The sequence below is a fragment of the Danio aesculapii genome, chromosome 19 (assembly GCF_903798145.1).
Source record: "Danio aesculapii chromosome 19, fDanAes4.1, whole genome shotgun sequence".
Lineage (NCBI taxonomy): Eukaryota > Metazoa > Chordata > Actinopteri > Cypriniformes > Danionidae > Danio > Danio aesculapii.
The window spans coordinates 49,622,812-49,647,574 of NC_079453.1; the positions used below are offsets into that span (position 1 = coordinate 49,622,812).

Below are 24,763 nucleotides of genomic sequence, written 5' to 3' on the forward strand. Positions count from 1 at the left end.
AACAGATATGCAGTTATTTCATTTTAAAACTGTAAAATCCCAGCACAGTCACCGCTTTAGTTTGTTTATACTTATTTATATTAGTCTTTAGTTTTTTTGAGAATTTGATTTTAAAATAGCAATGTTAGTTTTGGCAGAAAATATATTTTGCTAAAAATGTGCATGCATGCATATATATATATATATATATATATATATATATATATATATATATGCATATATATATATATATATATATATATATATATATATATATATATATATATATATATATACATATATATATACACACACACACACACACACACACACACACACATATATATATATATATATATATATATATATATATATATATATATATATATATACATACATACATGCATACATACATACATACATACATACATGCATGCATGCATGCATGCATGCATACATACATACATACATACATACATGTATTATAATTATAGTTAATTTTGTTAAAAAAAAAGTGAAAATCATGTATCGAATCGTGAGTCAGGTGAATCGTTACATCCATAGTCTTGTGACATTAACAACTTGTTTGTACTAAAACCTTTGAAAGACTGTAAAATTATTATTACCAGAGCTAAAAAAATTCCCTGTGTTACATCAATTCTGTGACCATTGAAATCTTTGACTCGGGGTTATCACTGCTGCGTGATGACAAAGTCTATAGAAAACTGGGAGGCATGCATTATCAGTGCTAATATACAGCCATATCGCACACTACAAGTGTGATATTGCGTTTATACGACAGTTTGACGGCACAATAGGGTATATAAAAAAGAAAATCAAACACAGAGTCTAAAATCCTTTTGTATTAGGAACTAGTTTTTTCCGCCATTCATTCCAGTGTTTCTTTAAGGATTCTTTTCAGCTGTGGCAGCAGGCCTTTTTTTTTTTTTTTACACAGAACTACCTGTGGAGTTATTTTAATGATTATGATTTAAATGTCGTGAGCGCAGTGTTAGAAGTCGCGATTTAGTGAGTTTATGTAACAAGTATGTCTCCAACATTTATTAGATTTGCTAGGAATATTTATGAATCTCTCTAATAGACCTACACAGCGACATTAATGCGTCCTGAAGTAAGGTGAAACTGCTATACGTCATGTTTGCTGGCCTCACGCATCTGTCAGTCAGCCATTCTGTCAGCACGTAACCTTCACAGGGTAAACAAATAATGGACAGAGAACTACGGTTACAGAGAAATTCGCGCTGTTATAATTAACACTTTTAATACGTTGTGGTGCGATTATTAACCGCTATTAAAAAAATAAAATGTTTTGAATGAGAAGATGCAATGTAGCCGTGGTGGGATGAATTTTGTTGTGGCGCCCCGCCATGGAAGAATGAATGTAGCGGAAACCATGTAAATTATGTATGAAGCACAGTATAAAGCAAAAATATGTAGACAGACAGACAGACAGACAGACAGACAGACAGATAGATAGATAGATAGATAGATAGATAGACTTTGTCATCATTGGTTTAATAGGCAGAATATACGCAGTTTGCATAGGTCACAAAGCAGAGTGATATAACCACACCCTCTAGGGTCACAGAGTTCGATTGTCACAGAATAATACATAATATAATATATTTAATTTTAATGTAAATTAAACCGAGGCGCATGTCTCAGCAAAATGTTTCATGTCTGAAAAAAAAAGGAAAAACTTTATCAATCTAATGAAAGTTAGTTCTGTTAAACTATATGTGTCTGCAAAACCTGAATGATTTGAATACTAAACATCCTGTAAAAACGAGCCATCAGGAGGGATTCCTTCTTTTGCGAATGTGCAACATCTTAATGCTATCAAATCTGTAACTTTAGCAGTTACCTTAAGCCGAAAATATTTCATATTTTGAGTTTTTGATTCGAGTAGTTCAGTCATTTGTGGAATTAGTTCATATTTTCGATTATGTTTATTCATATTTGTTTGTTATTATTATTTTTTATTATTATTCATTTCCAGGTAAATAATGCATTTGTGGTCTGAAACTGTAGCTTTATATCTTACAAAATTACAAAAAAGAGACTTATTTTTTTAACAGATATTTTTCTTTCTTATATTAACATTAATAATAAAATAAAGACTTGGATTAAACTTTAAACATCATGTGGCTTGCTCCCCTTTACCAATTAAATATTTATATTTTGTTAAGAATTATATTAAACTAAAAAAGATTTCTGAACATTTTATCATATCAAATACTCTTAGAACTTGGAAAGATGTAAAGACACATATAGGAATCTCCACCCCTTTCTCCCTGTTCTCCCCACTTTCTTTTAATCCTGATATGCCTTTAACATTGCAAAACACTGTTTTTTCAGCATGGCAGGAACTGGGCATCTCTCAAATATCTTGCTTACTTTCAGAAGGCACCATAAAATCTTTCCAACAGATTGTAGATCAATATAACGTTCCAAAATCCAATTTTTATAAATATCTACAATTACGACATTTTTTAAAACCAAAGTTGGACAAAGGAGAGCTGAGATCCAAAACAACAGAGATTGAATACCTTTTACTGAATTCAGCTTGTTTAAAAGGATTGATAACAAGGATTTATGACACTTTTTCTAACAATTGCACTTCTGCCTGGCTAGGACTTAAAGATGTTTGGGAGAAGGATATTGGTCAAACTATTGAAGAAAATGACTGGAAAATTGTATGTGATAATATATATCCGAAGTGTACCTCTCTTGGGATACATGAGCTTAATTAAAAAAATTTTAATAGGATCTACTTTTACTCCAATACGTATTAATAAAATGTTTGCCAATGCCACAGACCTGTGTTTTAAATGTAAAAAAGATAAAGGTTCATTCATTCATAGTTTTTGGGACTGTGACAAAATTTTGCCATTTTGGAAGAAAATACATAAGGTACTGGAAAATATTCTTAAGCTTAATTTTGACATGACCCCAGCTCTGTACTTATTGAATCTTAATGCAAATAATCTGTTTAAAAAAGATGCATTCCAGTTATTTATTGTATTGGTATATTTAGCTAAAAAATGTATTTTGCTACTCTGGTCTGCATCACAAGCTCCATCTTTTAAAATGTGGATATCACAGATTGCTACATGGCTACCATTAGAAAAACTTACCTATGACAAACATAAAAAATCTGCTAGATTTTGGTCAATTTGGTCTCCCCTTTGGGAGTACATAAAAGAGCTCTCTTAAATTAATACAACATCCTTGACATTCATTTACACTTTTTGTTATAACCTACACTTAAAGACTACTCTAAGATGATGTAATTGTACTTTTAATTATTCTCCACCTATTTATTTATTTATTTATTTTACATTAATTTCTCTGTTACTTTCACTCTCAAGACTGTACATTCTCTTTAATATGTTAAAACATTTTGATGTTAATGTTTTGTGAATATGGGCATACAATAAAAAATAAAAAAAAAAACATCATGTGAAGTAATTATTTATTAATTTTTGGGGTTCTCATGTGATAGTCGAACTGCATAAACCTAAAGATTTCAGTGAAGACCTAATAGTTTTTCTTCTACTTAAACTGCATGGACTAAGCAAATTTCTGTCATTAGATGAACATATGATGCAAATCCAAAGGCTCACAAGATTATCTAATATTTTCGGTTTTTGGACTAGTAAACTTTATAGCTTTGGATGTATAAACCTGCTCTTCATGTCTCCACAGGTGAAGTGTCAAGACTCTTTACACCATATCCCCGTAACAGTAGCATTACTTCTGTAATGCGCAGACGACAGACTGCAAAGCCATGCAGCAAAAAGAGTTACACTCATAAATTTTTCTGTTTGAGTGGACGACGTGACTGCAAAGTGCCACAGCTATGGGAAAAGATGGATCTTGAAAGTTCAGGTTTGGGAGAACGAAAGATATTTTTTCCAGGTACAAAAGTATTTCTTACAACCATACTTTGAAACTACTGAGCTCTTTTAAATTTCAAATGAAATCAAAACTAACTATACTGATTTTGTTAGCTCACATTGCCTATTTTTGTAGTGAACAATTCATCTGTGCAAGTGATTAGAAATTACAAAGAGAAACAAAAATTTTGTTTCTCTCTGTAATTTCTAATCACTTGCACAGATGAATTGTTCACTACAAAACTAGCAATGTAAACTAACAAAATCAGTATAGTTAGTAATCAAAATTTGGAAATCTGGAAAAACTATCTCAGATGAGGAGTTTTTAAGGGGGTGGGCGTGAACATAACATCCTTAACCACACTCTTCAAATTCAACTGGACCTCCATTTGTGAATTATATACCTACTTTACTGCATTCAATTAGTTTGCAGCAAGACAAAAAATATGCCACGCCCTGTGTCATTTAATAATCAATTTCTTATGTAATTGAATCACAATATGATAAAAAAGTTGCAACTTCCAGTTCATGCAGACTTTAAGCAGTTTGAGTTACCCTAATTGTCCCTGGTTGAATTTTAAAATTTGTTTTTACAAATATAATTTAATATGGCATTCAGATTAATGAGTACTATTTGGTAGGATTTGTTTTGATTAATTTGCTGTTGTTTTACAGATAAGTACTGCACATCGGATGACTTCAAAACAACATTGTTTGCAGAATTCCCCAAGCTAAAAGATAGTGGGGGTTTTGAGCTACTCAAACCATATGGAGCAACTAGAACAAAAACTTTGGAAGTAATCTCTTGTCCATCAGAAGGATATACACCACACTTCCTTCTAAACACTGTAGGAATACATGCGGCTACTATATATATTCGTCCTCTGCAGAAGGATCTTGACATGGTACAGTATGTAACTAAATGCCACAAGCCTGTTGTAAATATGTTTTAAAACAGTTGTGACAGATTTAGTTCTTCCTCTGCTTGTTTCAGGAATCGTGTGAACCCAAACAAGCATCTGGGCCCCCTGTACAGTGCATTTATTGCAGTGAAACATTTACACATGCAGAAATAAAGGACCATGTGGATAAATGTGTCTCGTGAGTAAATAATGACCTACAAGACATGGACATGAGAACTGCTATATTTCTGTGAAGTTGCTTTGAAGCAGTGTACTTTAAGTACAGCAAGATAAATGTAACAACAAGACATACTGTATGCTACAATGAAAATTGGTTTCTTGATTTTATCCATAGTTGGTCAATGATTATATAAGGAATAATTAATGGTTTGGCTTGCATTACAGGATTTTAAATGCAAGACAAGGTGCCTCAACGTTTGCCTCAACAGAGTGCATTTAAATCCTTTAAGGCAAGACAAGCTGCTGATTAACCCCCTTATTACATGGCCAGGTTAAAATAAGTTTTCGTCTTTTGTGCAATATTTGACTGAATTTTCATCAGTCATGTTAGACCCTGTTGAATCAGCAGTTACAGTAACAGGGAGAAAGAGGGATGTGTGTGCATGTAAATGTCCTGAATGCCACAGATATATAACAGCTGTTATTTCTGAATTTAATATTGCAAAACTTACACAATTTTCATAGTTTACCAAATAAGTAAATTAAAAATGTTTTTAAAAGGACCATATCAATTAAACACTCTTTCTGAATAGGACTTTGTGTTGACTAATGAAATTAAATATATTTTATTTCTGATCTTTCTACACACCTTATTTTGTTTTAAAGATTTGATGTATATTTGCTTTTTAATTATTTTAAATTTATTTGACAAATAGTTTCAAAAAGGAAAGTAATTACATTAAATGACTAATATGAAATTCATGTATTACGCAATGGAATTGAACACATAAAATAATTGATTATTCAACACATACAAAATCATCCAGTATTTGAGGCTTCTCTGCATCACTGATTATTATTTTGAATAGAATAAAATGATGTAAAACACATAAAAGACTATTAACCTAGAATAAACTTTTGTAAAGCTATATCTTAAAATAAAAACAGAAAACTTATGACTTACGAATGTGACGCAAGCCGCTGTTTCTTACCAATAATGTTAAAATAAACATGAATTTTGTTATTTTTCTTTAATCATGTGCAGGACTCACAAAATATAGTTATTGCATTAAAGCAGGGTTGAAGTACTGTGCTGTAGCATTTGATATGTTATATATGAGCTGTATATGAGCTCAAACTAGTTTTTAAACCAAAATATTCTTTACTACAACAATAAAACATTTATCATTTACATGTGCACATGTGGTTTCCTACTCTTTCCTCTCTCAATGAGGGCACCAGGATCTTACAATTTATTCATTATGATATTTTAGATCCTAGTCCCCTCATTGAATCAGCAGTCACTTCAGAGAAGGAAATCACATGTGTACATGTAAATGACACGGGCATATCTAATAGCTCATATTGCATGTTAGCTACATCTTTGCAAATATAAATTCACAAGGTGGAGACAAATAACCACCTGCAATGATGTACATTAAAGGATTTTAAATGCACTTCACAGAAGGTGGTTCTTTGCCTCTACATTGTGAATTTAAAATCCTTTAACGCATGGCAATCTGTTGATTATCCCTTACTTTGTCATATTATTCATTTTTATGCTTTGTTTGTTATATTATAATATAACAAAGTTTCTTCTAAATAATTTAGATACGAGAAAGACAACAGTGAGGGAGAAGAGCAAAACAGAAATGGCAGCAGTCAGAACTGTAACAGGCAGGGGACTGTTGACATTGAAGTCTCTGACAAGGTTATGGAAGAATGTAGTTCTGGCAGACAGCAACCAGAGCAAATTTTAGGAGACCCATGCACAAGCAACAGCAGACCAGAGAGCAAAACTTCAAAAGTTAGCGTTGTGGAAGCTGAAGGTCTTATTACATACAAATCAAATTAACAAAGTTCTTGCAAATAAAGCTTTTTTTTTTTCTACAGAATTTATGCAGTATATTAACATATACACATTTGTTACAGACTGGAGAACAGAGCCTGACTTGGCCCGAGCAGCATATCTTTTTAGACGGTCTCTACTGAAAGAAGCAGAGGATGAACCTGACCTTGTAACAAGGTTGGATCTGCTCAAAAATCCCCAGGAAAGAGAGAGAGACATATTTATATTTTATAAAAACCATGTGTCTAACTGGGCTCGTCCGTTGAGCGTTATACTTAAGGGTAAGGGTTTATTTAGCCAAAATTAAAATAATTTTTTCACTTTTCTTTTACACCATTTCTCATAATATTTGTAAATAAAATTAAATTGTATGCTTTTTTTTCTGAGGGTTTGTTAGATATTATGACATTTTATTTGTTTTAATGTCCTTTAAGAGATCATAACTTTTTTTTTTACTTTTCTCCTTATTTTACAAATTTAGTGCAATTATGATGTGATCTGAGTAATATTTTTTTTTTTTCTTGTACCCAGGTGATTCTGCCTTTGGAGAGGGGGTTAACCGACATTTTTTTTCCTTTGTTATGTCAAGAGTTCAATATGGATTTGATTTGAATCTTGGTAGGTTTACTTATTTATTTAACATATAAACTGTTTATTAGCCTACTTTTTTTTTTTTTGTAAAAAAAAAAGGTTCAACAAAAGGATGTGTAAACAGTGTTGTTAAAACATTTATTTTTTAGAAAACGCTGGTAAAACATTGTTCTTCAATGGACAAGAAGACCATTTGGTGCCTTCATCTTCTCGACTCCTACTGGATAGTGACTTTTTCTGTGTCATTGGGCGCATAATCGGACATTCCTTTCTCCATGGAGGACCCTTACTTACTGGATTGAGTCGCTCTTTGTTCAGTCTGTTGATTGGACAGAAAGATAATTTAGCCGTTGTAGAATTACAGGACTGCCCCGACACTGATGTGACTGATATTGTTTCACTTGTGAGTTTAAATCCAGTATCGTTTATAGTGTTATATTGAAAGACAAAGCCCTGGTTTCAAAGACGAGGCTTTTCTTAAGCTAGTAGGCCACAGGTCAGTTAAGACGTTTGTTTAGGTTTTATAAATGTGCCTTAAAGAGATGGCTCTCCCAAAAATGGAAAATTCTTTAGTCATTTACATTTCACTTGTTCCACACCTGGTTAATTTTTTTCTTCTGTTAAACAAAAGTATATATATATATATTTGTAACAATGTTGGAAAATTATACCCATTAACTTCTGTAGTATTTTTTCTACTATTTGGAGTTTATTTCTGTTATTTAAACTCCAAATAGTAGAAAAAAATACTACAGAATGGAATGTTATATATATATATATATATATATATATATATATATAAACTTTTGATATTGTTTGATATTACTTGAGAATTAGTAAATGGTGAGTAAAAAAAACATTCTATTAAGAATTGTAACAAAACAATGACTGGAATATTTTTTACTCAGTCAGAACAAGTTTCTTTCAGTTAAAACGGCCTATACATGCATTTCAGTGTGGGGCTAGGCTTAATCCTTGTCTATGAAACCAGATAAATGTGCTATGGTCTATATTGGTGATTCAAATTTGTTTCGAAGAACATTCTACTAATAATTATCTGATACTTATCTACTGTGATAGCTTCATGGAACATGGACTTTGACTGAAGAAGAACGTGACCAGGTGAACAGCTTGGCAATAAGCTGGGATCTTCCACCAGTTACAGAGGAAAACAGAAAGTGGTTAGCTCAAAGCCTACTCTACCACGCAGTAAGTATCTTATTCTTTCTGCAATCTTACAGTTCACAATGACGTCTTGGGTTATAAAATTTTTTTGTGCATTCTAGACTCACTATTTACTTACCCTGAAATGGATCCAAACCTTTATGAGTTTTTTTATCGTGTTGAACACACACAAAATCTATATATTTTAAACATAGCTGAAAACCTGTGACCATCGACTTCCATTGTTGAAACAACAAGTACTATAGAAGTCAGTGGTTATAGGTTTTCAACTCTCTATGTCTTCAACAGAAGAAAGAAACTCTTCAAGGTTTGGAACCACTTTAGGGCTCGTAAATAATTGCCGCATTTTCACTGTCAGGCCAGTGCGAGCATGAGCTGTCTCTGTGAGACAGAAATCATGTTGCGTTTCCACAGAACATCCATCCCCCGAATCAAACGTCACACAACACACCCAGTTAGGCGGGTATCAGGCAGGCAGATAAAGCACACTATCGCATCATCAAAAAAGCAAATTAAACAATACTGTACAGCATTAGCTACATTAAATGTCTATATGCATTAGGGTTGGGTATCATGTGGGCTTATTTCGATACCGGCGCTAAATCGATACTTTTAAAACAATACTGGTGCCAAAACAGTGCCTGAACCGATACTTCTAAACCACAAAATTATGGTGGACGACTCGAGAAAAATCTTTTATTTGACAAAATCTTTTAAAAAATAATTTTAATAGAACAATATAAAGTTTAAAGTAAACATAAGTTCATATTTTATACATTTGAATTGCATTAATATATTTTCTTTGATTCATTGATGCATCAAGTACTCTCGCCACTAATGGAAGGATGATCCACTGTCTAGCGCACCATCCATTATATAAAATCACAGAAATGTTCTGGTAATAACTCTGTGTAAAATGTATTTTATACCATCCTCGTTTTGATAGACGCTATCAAACATTCAGCCCAAATGCTCCGGAGAGACCTAAAACATAAATTTTTTTTCTAGGCTATATGACCCTTTATGGGTAATTTCCCTTTATTTAAGAGAATAATTCAAGGATGTTGCATATTGTTCGGTTATCTTAAGTTAAGAAAACCGTTAAGTGTTTCAGGACATAAGGGCAAGTGATAAATATAGCTAGGCCATGGCTATTCACAAATAAAACTCTACATCGAAAATTTCATTTTTAAATTTTCCACGTCGTGATAAAACAAACATTTGTTTGAGGACATAAAACACATTCTTTCAGAAAAGAAGGTAGCCTGGTTTCTGATGGTTTTTCTCACCCAAAAAATGCTCTGTTTGCACAATTTGATTAATATCATCGTATCCAAATACTTTATAAATATTATTTCCAAACTCATACTCAAATATTATTTTCCAAACATTTTTATTCATCTGTTGTTCAGATAGGTCTTTGTAAAATGAAAGTTACAAATGGCTCAAAACGGTTTAATTTATTTATATCGTATATTCCTACAATGTTATAGCTTTTGTTTGTTTTTTATTGGTTTATTTATTTAATGTGATTTTATTATATTCCATATTTGTAATTATTTAAATGATTTCAATATAGTCTAGGCTATTTTATCTAGATATGATATGATTGATATGTTTTGAGAGTACAAAAGTGGACACATAATTTGTAAAGTTTTATGCCTTTCTGTTGTATTCATATTTTGTATTATTTTCAAAGTAAATAAAGAGAAAAAACTGAGCAACAAAGCTCTTTAGCAACAAAGCTCTGTAGCAAGTGCTCTTTCGTCCGGTCTCTCACATGCATGTTTTCATGCACAAACGCACTATTTAAACTTGACAAAAACTCTCGACAACTAAAAGTTGCTGGCTGTTGTGTCTTTAATATGGTTTAAAGATTATTATACGTTATTGAAACATCAAGGAGAATGCAGCAAAGAAATATCACTTATTAAATGAAAACTACTGAAATATTTTATGCAACACCCTTACCTTTAAAAGGAAAACATAGGGGCGATAATAAGCAAAAAGAACCCTAGCTTATAAGGTGTTTTATGGAATAGCCTATCTTAAACTGACCAAATATATGTTTTTCTATTCTCTTATTATTTATATATTTATTTATTTATTTATTTTGGCACATGTACCCGTGTGCAATCGGAAAACTAGTGTAATGGCAGCGCGCCATCTTTAGCAGGCTCAGGCAAACTTCACCTCTCCTTTCACTCTGCTCCGAAGCCTCAGCTGACCATCCTTGGCCCAAGGTATTCAGCGGGCCAAAAAAGGCCGGCCGCCGGCCCAGAGGAAGCCCTGCTTGACTAGCCCTGGTACGCTCGCTTTAGGCATGAAAGTGAAAACGCGGCTATTGACTACATTTTTGTTTGTGGGTGAACTGTCCCTTTACTTGTTTAGTGACAGTTTCTATATTTGTCTATTACAGGTCATTGGTCGAAGAGAGAAACAAATACGCCAGATAAGACAAGGGCTAAAAGACACCGGAATCTTGCGCATGGTAAAAGAACGCCCTTGCCTGATTGATGTACTCTTCCCAAGAGCATCAGCTCAATTGATTGAGCCAGAGGTATTGCTGCATTTATATTATTTATTCCATGAATTTCAATATGTTAAAAAGTATGCATTAAATAAATCTTAATTTTGTTACATTAATATCATCCTTGATTCTGTTTCCTTGATAAGAGATTTTGCATTTAAACTAAAATTTGTTAATGTTTTTAGATGATCCTTGACAGAATCATATGGCCAACTGTTGACAGTGATGATGAAGAATACGGTGGATATTGTCTGGAGGACACATACACAATGACTGGTTTCTTTCGACAATACATTGAAAATGGTAGGTAAAAACAAAAAAAACAAAAAATCTTCAAACAGAGTTATCAAGCATTTTTAACATCATTGGGAGACAGTAAAAGTTTTTCAAGTATGTATACTTCACTATTTTTCTGATAAGAAGCATTTGGATTACATTTGTTGTGCATTTAAATCAGAGAAAAAAGCAGAAGGATTTTGGGGTATCCTCAAACCAGAATCCTTTAATAAGAACTTGCCGTCGTTGTGGCGTTCATCGAAAAATGTACTACTGCAGCTTGTACTTAGTTAAATACTCAATTTAGTGGGCAGTGCTTATTAGTAGAAACAGAAACTGCCAATACAAAGATCCTGTTTTTCAAACCTTGTCTTAAAGGACAAGTTCTTAGGACAGGGTTGTCATACTGTGATGCGAGCTTTTGGCCAAACTGTGAAAACGTGACGATTTCTGCCTCATAGTTCGCACTGCCCAACAGTGGAAAAGCGGAGTACTGAGATGGACACTTATTCAGGAATACGTCGGCTTAGTAGTACTGTATACTTAGTAGTATCTGTTTAGTAGTATATCATGAAATTAAATATAATTAATTTGGTCTATATCTAATAGCAATCCATAGTCACAGTCATCTGTTGTTTACTCTAGATCAAGTATATTTAACTGCCAATGTTAAGTTAAGCTTTGCAGCAATATATACTTTGTTGCATGATGACATTGGTTATTCTTTTGACAGTTTTTTTTTTTAACAAGGGACTATTGCTGTTCGTTATAATGTATAGTTCAATAAATACCATTTAATGTAAATTGCAGTAATATGTAATAAAAAAACATTGTGTAAATGAAAACAATGTTTTACATCGACATTGCATTACATTGTTTGGTCACAAGAAAGCAACAGAGGCCGTATAATCAGTCCTTAATTTTTTTAAAGAGAATAACATTTTTCTTAACTGAACAAGTTGATCTCTCTCTTTTGTGTTTTGTATTGCTGTATTTATGCTATAGTAATCTAGTAGTGTTTGCTTTGTTTTGCTTTTTGCGGGTAATGTTTGTGAATACCTGGTCGCAATAGAGAAAAACAAGACAACTCTAACTTTAGATGGATGCTGTTTTATGCCGTTGAGCATTACAATTCTTGTTCTGTGAGCATGATCTTGTGAAACGAAAAATTTGCAGTAAAGTATATTTGCTCTGGAGTAAATTACAGATGACTGTGACCAAATATTGCCTTTAGAACTCCTGAGTAAGTGTCTGTCAAAAGAATCCTCTCTGCAGCAATGATAGGCTAATAAACAGCAGCCAACGCACTGAAACTCCCATCTCCAAAATTATTTAAATAATTATTATTATTTAAAAAATTATCCTTATAAATAAATTGCATATTTGCAATCTAAAGAACTACATTCTTACCTAAAAATCTTTTGAAATCTACAACATATGCTCCAACAGCTGCAGTACTGTAAACTGTAGTGAGTGAATTCTTGTTCTTAGCACTCCCTGAAGAGAAGTGAAGAGGCTGAAACAGATATTTGTTAAATACTGCACAGCTATCATCCAATCAGACTTGAGAACCAGACAGAACTGTTATATACATTTATATATACCATATAGGTTATGACTGTTGTAGAACTGGACTGATACATTAATTACACCAACAAATAAAAACAATATTTGAATGTCATTGTATGAGCCATGATTATTGTACATTGTAAAGTAGTTTTTAAATAAAACGTTGCATTTTATTCATAAGAAGCACACCATGTAAGAGGCTGACAATTAGCTAATCATACTCGTTTAGTTAGTGACACACTTAGCCTGCATTTTAAAAATGTCTTACCCCATCAGCCAATTGTGTGCATTCTTAGTAATAATTTACACATGACCAATAGCAATAATCTCAACCCTGCCCTCAGCCAAGCTTAAGACTTTCTATTAATTTCTTTCTATTAATTAGAACAAGTCTTAATGGTAAGATAAAATGTTTTGTGAATTGTTTCTCTTAAAGAATTAGTGGATATGCAGTTTCGAAAACAACCATAATAATATCATTGACTTTTTTAATGCAGGTACATCAGAAGAGCTGAAAGAACTCTTACAGTTCTGGGTGGGTTGGGCTCTTCTTCCACAAAACCTCTATGTGGAAGTGTCCAAGGATGTTGCAATGCCCACAGCATCCACATGTAGGGAAATGATAAAACTACCTGCAAAATACAACACTTACGACACCTTCTGCAAGGACCTGAAAGCTGCTGTTTCATCAACGGAGAGTGGGTTTGGTTTAGTGTAATTCCCCTTCTGTGCAATAAACATATCCAGCAAAAGTCAATGAACACTTACACAACATAAGAATCAGTTATATCAGCAAGATTGGTTATTTTTGAATCGTAACAATGCCTCGCTCATAATACTGGAGAATGTTTCCTCTGTTAAAACGCAGTTTTGCTAATAAGCTTAAGTATTTTTTTAAATAAAATGTTATTTAAAGTTAGCTATTAAATTATATGTATATTATACATTTCATGTCTGCAATGACAAATGAACTGCAATAACTCTGTGGAACCAGATTAGTCTCAAAAGAAATTCACGCAAAAGACACGATGTACACATGCGTAGCCAAATTCACATGCATAAAACCAAATTCACGTGCGTAAAATATTTATTTATATTCACAAAAAAAAGATATTTACTCGGGTGAGGATTTTTTTTTTTTTTTAAATATTTTACGCACGTGAATTTGGTTTTATGCATGTGAATTTGGCTACGCATGTGTACATCGTGTCTTTTGCGTGAATTTCTTTTGAGAGTAATCTGGTTCCATATAACTCATAATACTGGAGAATGTTTCCTCTGTTAAAACGCAGTTTTGCTAATAAGCTTGTCTTTTTTTAAATAAAATGTTATTTAAAGTTAGCTATTAAATTATATGTATATTATACATTTCATGTCTGCAATGACAAATGAACTGCAATAACTTTTGTTCAACAGTGCAATGTTTTTATTCACAAAATGCAGACAGTACCATGTCAGGTTTCTTGAATGAACTAAATAAACACCTTTGGTGAAAAGTGGCTGGGGAGTTTGTCAACATTTTAGATGCAATTGTACAATACAGTACCATTTACAAAATGTTCACTATTTGGCGAATTTTTGTGATTGTTCGGTAATAAGTCTCTATGGCATCTGAAAAGGGAACTCTTGGATTAGGCAGGGTACCCAACTCCTCTTCAGTAAGTTGTCGTGGTAATGTCACCTCCGGAACTGCCACACCACCATCATCTTCATTACTTGGGGGTCCATCCCAGTCAATTCCATAATCTTCGTCAACCTATGTTCATAAATACAAATAAGATCTCTAATACATGGCCAACAACACATGGAAATTTTTTGTATTTGTGTTTGATACATGAAAACCAACAATGTACAGGTAACTTGCAAGATAACGAAGTAACCGTACTGTCAGCTAAAATGCATGTCAAAATTAAGTCTTTCAGTATGAAGTTAACCAATGTGTAGGGAACTGTTTTTTTAACCATGAATTGTACATTCAGGCTTATGTGTGCTGTTTAGTAAGTTTGGCTCTAACATAGGTTTTTTTTCTACAAACAATGGCTTAAGAATATATATATATATATATATATATATATATATATATATATATATATATATATATATATATACACATACACACGCACACAGTGTATGCACACACACAGTTGAAGTCAAAATTATTAGCCCCCATTTATTTATCCCCAACTCCTGTTTAACAGAGAACACATTTCTAAACATAATAGTTTTAATAACTCATTTCTAATAACTGATTTCTTTTATCTTTGCCATGATGACAGTAAATAATATTTGACTAGATATTCTTCAAGACACTTCTATACAGCTTAAAGTGATATTTAAAGGCTTAACTAGGTTAACTAGGCAGGTTACGGTAATTCTGTAAACTATCGAAAAAAATAAAGCTTAAAGGGGTTAATAAAATTTACCATAAATTGGTGTGCAAAAATATTAAAACTTCCTTTATTATAGTCAAAATAAAACAAATAAGACTTTCTCCAGAAGAAAAAAATTATAAGACATGCTGTGAAAATTTCCTTGCTCTGTTCAACATCATTTGGGAAATATTTAAAAAATAAAATAAAAGGGAGGCTAATAATTCTGACTTCAACTTTATTATATATATATATATATATATATATATATATATATATATATATATATATATATATATATATATATATATATATATATACATACATACATACATACATACATACATACACACACACACACGTGTGTTTATCATCAAATGTCTTACTTGATTGGGATCATCAGTATTGTTGGCACTGTATCTTAACCAAAGTTGGATGGGTGATTGACTCCCAGCAGTTCTGATGCGGTGGTTGTTCCAGGCATCTTTAAAGAAGGCAAGATGTCTCTGCAGTTGTGGCAAAAAACTCCAGTGAAGGGCAAATATGTCAGTCTCAGAATCTGGATTGAGCACACCTTCTGTCTCCATGTTGTAGAAGATGTGATAGAATATGCTCAAAACATGTTCATACACATCTCTCCAAAGCCTTTCAATTCTGTAGATGAAGAGTTTTTATTCTTTAGAGACATCTATAATTGATTAGAATTATCTTAAAGCAATAGTTCTCACAAAAAAAGTGTTTCCCATAAATGTATGCACCCACAGGTCATTCTAGGTAGCAACAGAACTTCACACTGACTACATTTGCACATGGTCAATGTGTCTGACCAGGCTGTGGACTAAAGCTAATTATATTGTAAACAATGTTCCGTTTCTTACACTAACCAATCATTTCACTTCACAAGACCTCAGTGCATCATATAAGGAGCTACGGCTATTGACTTGGACTCGTTTGTGTTTATTTTTTATTTAAGAAAACCCATTCCTATTGACTGCCATGAATCGCCAATGAGCACTAATTCAACTCAAAATTTTTAATGTTGTATTGATAAAAAAAAAATGCACCTATTTCTTGGACGACCTGCAGGTGAGTAAAATAATGGTAAATATTTATTTTTGGGAGAACTATTGCTTTATGTCTAATGTATAATTAAATAAAATTTAGCCTATATATATATATATATATATATATATATATATATATATATATATATATATATATATAGTCAATGTAATATTTACCTCTGATTATGTACGCTTTTCCCTGTGATGTGAGAATTCCTGTTTTCTCCTCTGTGTGCCACCATGTATTCTGCAACTGCAATGTTCTCCCCACCTTTATCCGATCGTACTCTAGATGGCAAACCGCACTCATTGACAGCCGCAATGAAGTTGCTGAGCACAGTGGACGCTCGGTTATTTGGAGATGCAGAAAGATAAACAATTAGCCGGCTGAAACCATCTATACCTCCGTGAACAACCAATCTCCATCTAAGGAATACAAGGAATAATTTTTTTTTTTTAAACAAGTTCAATATCAAAAAGTTACAGGATCTTTCATATAACAACGCACAGTATCCAAACATCATATTAGAAAGGTGTGAACATGAAATGTTCATCACTGAAACTGCCAATAGACACCCTTGTTTTAAAGTAAGAACTACTCAAGTAATCTGGTAAATCTATCAATATGACTATACATTTTCAGAAAACAAACTATCACAATGCAAGTCTTTTCCAATATAATTTTAGGTCTAATACCATAATGTTTAATTTTCTTGTCTATCATACACATATTTTTTTCTAATGTAACTTTTTTTTTTAAATAGCTTTTTTAATAGAAAAGCTTTGTGTCCCTAAAAACTATAAATCATTATAAGAGGGTAATGCATGCTTCAACAGAGGTAAGCGCATAAGGTAATGGGGAAAATTTTTTTAAAAGGAGCTACTGTACAATAATACTACAGCTTGTAAAAAGTTCCTTAAATTTTCATTCTAATGCAAGTAATAAGATACTATATTGTTACAATAATGTAAGTACCTGATGAGCTTGTGATTCCCGTCAATATGCCACATAGCATTGGGACAAGGCACAATGTACTGACGTCGCCTTATTGTTTGCATTGACAGTGCTCGCATCAGTGTTCCATGAGGATCTACTCTTCTTACAGATTCTCTTACTCTTGAAGCTTGTAAGGGAAAAATAAAAATAGAATATTTATCAAAATGCAAAATGAAAGAAAAAATCTGCCTAAAATGCCTTAATATATAAAAATAGTATTTAGAATAACATTTGCAAAGACCGTAAGATGGCATAAGCAGTAGTTTGTATAATTATCACACATGGATTTTCTCAACAGCAGTACACCTCAAACTAAAGAAAAAATGTTGCCCTAGTTTTTGAATAGACCATTTCAATACGGTAATGGCATTGGCCCTTAAACGTTTGCTGCTTGTTATCATACTATATCATAACTATAACAAAAAGCAATTCAATCTTAATTTCACGTTAAAACAACGATCATATTATTTATCATTACGTGGACCTTTTTGGATTTTCTGAGTGTATGGAAATTAAATTATAAATGTAAAACAGGAAATACATAACGACCATTGCTATTGTTTACATTCCTCGAAATGGTCTATAGGTAGCCAAAGGAGGACATTTTTACCACAATATTTACATACCATACATTCTGATAACTGAGACTTATGAAAAATGTTATTTAAATATTAGGGTGTTAATTACTTTGAACGTGGAGACCTCTTGCTTGAAGATGACCATGAATCATCCTGTACCCAGAGTTTGGATACACTCTCTGTATTTCCTCAATGGTACTGTCAAGTTCTGCATCACTCATAGTTGAATACAGGTCAGAAAACCTAAAAAAAAAAAATTGTTATCTTGGTACACTGGTGTGGACCTGTATAACGAAACAAAGAAAAAAGTGGACCTTTAGCTTATTCTGATTATTAAAGTATGTCCAGCTAAAAATTTATAATAATAGTTTAAATGTGAGTGATTTGAAGAGCCGCTCCGGATCACTGAAAAGTCAGGCAAAATAGTATGGTAAGTTATATTACACTGTTCATTGTATATCGACGTGTAACATAAAAGTTTAATATTCTCTTACCTCACACGATGCTGTGTCATCCTCCGTCTGACAGTTCTCTCACTTACTCCGAATATTTCCGCTATTTCTTGAGCAGTAAAACCGTTTAATAGGTACATCTTTAGTGCCTCTAATGGGATGTCGTACTTAGGACGTCCCGGTCCGAGGGTAGTGTCTGAACAACCTCTTTCGAGACACCGTACAATCTCACGAAGATTTCTTGAAGCTACTGGATCTATGTCGGAGTTTGTGAGAGCCGCAAAGTGTAAAAGTACATCCAATATTGCTTCAACTCGAAGCAAAAGGAAATCGTCATTGTCAGATACATTTAAAAGCTGCTGTAATTCCGCAGCTACATTGAGTAAAACCGCCATTTTTTTTCTGCGTATTTCAGCCCCTCCCACTAATTACCATAGGCTTTGCATACATGTTGACGTTGAAAATGAAATCGTAAATGAAAACTGAAATGAAAAAGTGTCAATAAAAGGAAAGCCTAAATTTACATTTTAATTTGAATTTTGTCACTATTATAGCGTGAACATTAATAACATGCTTTGTAAAAATTGTGTTTGCATTTTATTTTTCAGTTTGGCTTTTCATTTTAATATTGGCAGTCTTGACGCGGAAATGCAGTGAAAATTAAATCTTAAATTGGAAACTTTATTTTAATTATCAATTTGACAGGGACGATGTGTTGTCAAAGTGAAAATAAAAATGAAAATGAAATAATTTAATTTCGATTTCAATTTTGGCAGATATTTTACGAACAGTGTTTTAAAATGAAATTGTTAATCTGATTTTCATTTTCATTTCAAATGTTTATTTGATTTATTTAAAATTGGCAGGATTTACCTTCCATACATTTGTACCACCATGTCCCTTTTTTCTAAGAGTGTACAGAATATCATACTAAAATCGTCAGCACAATCACAATTACAAAGTTCGATATTGGAAAAAGCCTAGTATTAAGCACTGATATGCAGGGCAGACATGGAGTTGGGGGTCACACCAGGGGTCATGAGGGTAATGAGTCCAGACCCCTGAACTCCTGCTGTTGTGAAGGAGAGCGTGAGGTCTGAACCCCAGATCACTGCGCCTGTAACTCAATCAGCCCTGTCTGACACGCAGTCAACTGTTCACCACAGGCAGAGTGCTGGAGCGTGATAAGACACATCCGCTGAGCTCCACGGCACTGCTAAACATGACCATTCACCAGAAAACCACACATTTCACGCCAAACAGGAAGACGCTTCTCTCATTGATAATGTGTATGTTGTGTAACAGGCCATTCCTATCTGAAGGTTTCTTCTTCAGCACGCTGTATTTTTAGTTTTTTTTTACTTCCTGCCTGACAGATGCTTTTTTCATGTCACGCACCATTATTTCTTGGGGAGGTTTTTTTAACTACCAGTACCAGAGGTGGTCCTGACCATCTTGGTAACAACATTGAAATGTCATATGGCACATATATTTTAGATATCATTTAGACCAGATCTAATTGGTCTGTTATATATATATATATATATATATATATATATATATATATATATATATATATATATATATATATATATATATATATATATAATTAATAAAACAAATTTAAAAAATACATTTCTTTATGAATTTATAAGGACCAAGGACCAAAATGAATGAATGAATGAATGAATGAATTATATAAACAAATAAACAAATGAACAAAATAACAAACGAATTAATGAAATGTTTAAGAATATGAATTAATAAATTATAATTATTTATGAACTCATAAATGTTAATTCATATGAACCAAGGGCTAAATAAAGTGTTTAAAGACAATGGATGAATGAATAATTTAATTAATTAATAAATGAATAAAATGTATGAATTCATATAAGAAAGAAAGAAAGAAAGAAAGAAAGAAAGAAAGAAAGAAAGAAAGAAAGAAACTCATAAGAGCCATTGACCAATAAGATTACAAAGAAGTCTGGTTAAATGTGAGTGAATGAAAGAAAATAAGGTAAATAAGCAATCAAAAATAAAGTGTTGTATAGACCAAAATTAACTAACTAACTAACTAACTAACTCACTAACTAACTAACTAACTAACTAACTCACTCACTCACTCACTCACTCACTCACTCACTCACTCACTCACTCACTCACTCACTCACTCACTCACTAAGTCACTAACTGACTAATTCACTAACTGACTCACTAACTTACTAACTAATTACCCAAGTCACTAACTCACTAACTAACCAACTCACTAAGTAACTCAGTTACTATCTAAGTAACTAACTAATCTCACTAACTAACTAAGTCACTAACTAACAAACAAACTAACTAACTAACTCACTAACTCATCAACTAACTAATTCACTAACTGACTCACTAACGAACTCACTAACTAATTACATAAGTCACTAACTCACCAACTAACTTAGTAACTAAGTCACTAAGTAACTAACTCACTAATTAACTCAGTTATTATCTAAGTAACTAACTAATCTCACTAACTAACAAAGTCACTAACTAACAAACAAACTAACTAAGTCACTAACTCGTCAACTAACTAATTGACTAACTAACTCACTAATTAATTACCTAAGTCACTAACTCACCAACTAACTTAGTAACTAAGTCACTAAGTAACTAACTCACCAATTAACTAAGTCACTAACTAACTGACTCACTAACTAACTCACTAACTAATTACCTAGGTTACTAACTCACCAACTAACTAACTAACTAACTAACTCACTCACTCACTCACTCACTCACTCACTCACTCACTAAGTAACTAAGTCACTAACTTACTAATTCACTAACTGACTCACTAACTTACTAACTAATTACCCAAGTCACTAACTCACTAACTAACTAACTCACTAAGTAACTCAGTTACTAAATAAGTAACTAACTAATCTCACTAACTAACAAAGTCACTAACTAACAAACTAACTAACTAAGTCACTAACTCATCAACTAACTAATTCACTAACTGACTCACTAACGAACTCACTAACTAATTACATAAGTCACTAACTCACCAACTAACTTAGTAACTAAGTCACTAAGTAACTAACTCACTAATTAACTCAGTTACTATGTAAGTAACTAACTAATCTCACTAACTAACAAAGTCACTAACTAACAAACAAACTAACTAAGTCACTAACTCGTCAACTAACTAATTGACTAACTAACTCACTAATTAATTACCTAAGTCACTAACTCACTAACTAACTCACTAACTAATTACCTAAGTTACTAACTCACAAACTAACTCACAAACTAACTAACTAACTAACTAACTAACTAACTAACTAACTAACTAACTAACTAACTAACTAACTAACTTACTAACTAACTAACTAACTAACTAACTAACTAACTAACTAACTAACTAACTAACTAACTAACTAACTAACTCACTCACTAATTAACTAAGTCACTAACTTACTAATTCACTAACTGACTCACTAACTTACTAACTAATTACCCAAGTCACTAACTCACTAACTAACTAACTCACTAAGTAACTCAGTTACTATCTAAGTAACTAACTAATCTCACTAACTAACAAAGTCACTAACTAACAAACAAACTAACTAAGTCACTAACTCGTCAACTAACTAATTGACTAACTAACTCACTAATTAATTACCTAAGTCACTAACTCACTAACTAACTCACTAACTAATTACCTAAGTTACTAACTCACTAACTCACTAACTAACTAACTAACTCACTCACTCACTCACTCACTCACTCACTCACTCACTAAGTAACTAAGTCACTAACTTACTAATTCACTAACTGACTCACTAACTTACTAACTAATTACCCAAGTCACTAACTAACTAACTCACTAAGTAACTCAGTTACTATCTAAGTAACTAACTAATCTCACTAACTAACTAAGTCACTAACTAACAAACAAACTAACTAACTAAGTCACTAACTCATCAACTAACTAATTCACTAACTGACTCACTAACGAACTCACTAACTAATTACCTAACTAACTTAGTAACTAATTACCCAAGTCACTAAGTAACCAACTCACTAATTAACTCAGTTACTATGTAAGTAACTAACTAATCTCACTAACTAACAAAGTCACTAACTAACAAACAAACTAACTAAGTCACTAACTCGTCAACTAACTAATTGACTAACTAACTCACTAATTAATTACCTAAGTCACTAACTCATCAACTAACTTAGTAACTAAGTCACTAACTAAGTAACTAACTCACTAATTAACTAAGTCACTAACTAACTGACTCACTAACTAACTCACTAACTAATTACGTAAGTTACTAACTCACCAACTAACTTAGTAACTAACTAACTAACTAACTAACTACCTAACTAACTAACTACCTAACTAACCTACTAACTAACTAAGTCACTGACTCACCAACAAACTCACTCACTCACTAACTAACAAACTAACTAATTAACCAAGTCACTGACTAACTAACTAACTAACTAACTAACTAACTAACTAACTAACTAACTAACTAACTAACTAACTAACTCACTCACTCACTCACTCCCTAACTAACTAACCATGTCACTGACTCATCAACTAACTCACTCACTAACTCACTAACTAACTAAGTCACCGACTCACCAACTAACTAACTAATGAACTTGTTTGTAGAGCGAGTAGTTTAACTGTTTTCAGTCGTCTACTACCCCAGTCATTCCTCCCATGGGAAAATCAAGGGGAAGTTCTGAATGAATGAGCACATTTTACAGTGCAGAATAAGGTCAGTAGATGTAGTGTGCCTACCTGCTGTAGCGGCGTCTTTAGCACAGAGACTGAGGAGGCTGCGCATGCTCTCCATCAGGTCCTGCTGCTGTCTCTGCAGTGCTGTGCTGTTTCCGGTGGCTCTGCTCAGCTGATTCTCCAGCTCACGGATCACTGAGCTCTGTCTGCTGACCAGAGCCTGCAGGTCAGATTTCTCCATCCGCAGAGACTCCAGCTCCTGCCGGTGCCGATCCTCCAGCTCCTGCATCTTCTCCTCCAGAAACCTCACAAACACAACAAAAGAACACATTTATATGATAAACCACTTAAAGTTGAGGTCAAAATTATTAGCCCAGAATGAAAGAATGAATGAACTCAATATGAACTAAATATGAAATAAAAGATCATATGAAATAAATGAATAAACAAACAAATAAACAAACAAATAAACAAATGAATAAATTATAATTTATATAAAATCGTATGAAATAAACAAATGAATGAATAAATAAAAAAATATTAAGGGATTGATTGAATGAATTATAATTGTTATGAACTAATGTAAGTTCATATAAACTAAATATAAAATAGCTGATCATATTGAATGAATGAATGAATGAATGAATGAATGAATGAATGAATGAATGAATGAATGAACGAACAAAAAATATTAATGAATGAATTATATTTTTTATGATCTCATGTGAATTCATATGAACTAAAAATGAAATAAATGATCATAGGAAATGCAAAAATTAATGAATGAATAAATGAAAAATATGAATGAATGAATGATTGAATGAATTATAATTGTTATGAACTTATGTGAATTCATATGAACTAAAAATGAAATAAATGATCATGTGAAATAAATAAATGAATGAATGAATGAAAAAAATATTAATGAATGAATGAATGATTGAATGAATTCCAATTTTATGAACTGATATGAAATAAATTAGTTAATATAAATTAAATGAATAAATAAATTAATTCATATAAACTAATTATGAAATAAATTATCATATGAAATAAATAAATAAATAAATAAAACCAATAATGAATGAATGAATGAATGAATGAATGAATGAATGAATGAATTAATTAATTAATTGAAATTTTCAAGGACTAATGTGAATTCATATCAACTAAATATGAAATAAATGATGATATGAAATAAATAAATACATTTTTTCATTCATTAATGAATGAATCATTGAATAAATTATAATTTTAAGAACTAATGGGAATTCATTTGAACTAAATACGAAATAAATGGTCATATGAAATAAATGAACGAATGATTGATTGATTGATTGAATGAATGAATGAATTTTAATTTTATGAACTCACATGCATTCATATGAAATAAATGATCATATGAAATAAATGAACGAATGATTGATTGATTGATTGAATGAATGAATGAATTTTAATTTTATGAACTCACATGCATTCATATGAAATAAATGATCATATGAAATAAATAAATGAATGAATTAATAAATGAATGAATGATAATTTATGACCTCATGAATGTGAATTCATATTAACCGT

At 32.2% G+C, this 24,763-nt stretch overlaps 1 protein-coding gene across 1 annotated transcript in view; it reads right to left on the minus strand.

The window, feature by feature from the left end:
• The window catches only part of angpt1 (angiopoietin 1), a 217,445-nt gene that overhangs the window by 113,071 nt on the left and 79,611 nt on the right, over positions 1-24,763 (minus strand). The window contains exon 4 of the mRNA XM_056479444.1: positions 23,249-23,490. Coding sequence (XP_056335419.1) covers positions 23,249-23,490 — 242 coding nt within the window. The remainder of the gene's footprint in view (positions 1-23,248; positions 23,491-24,763) is intronic.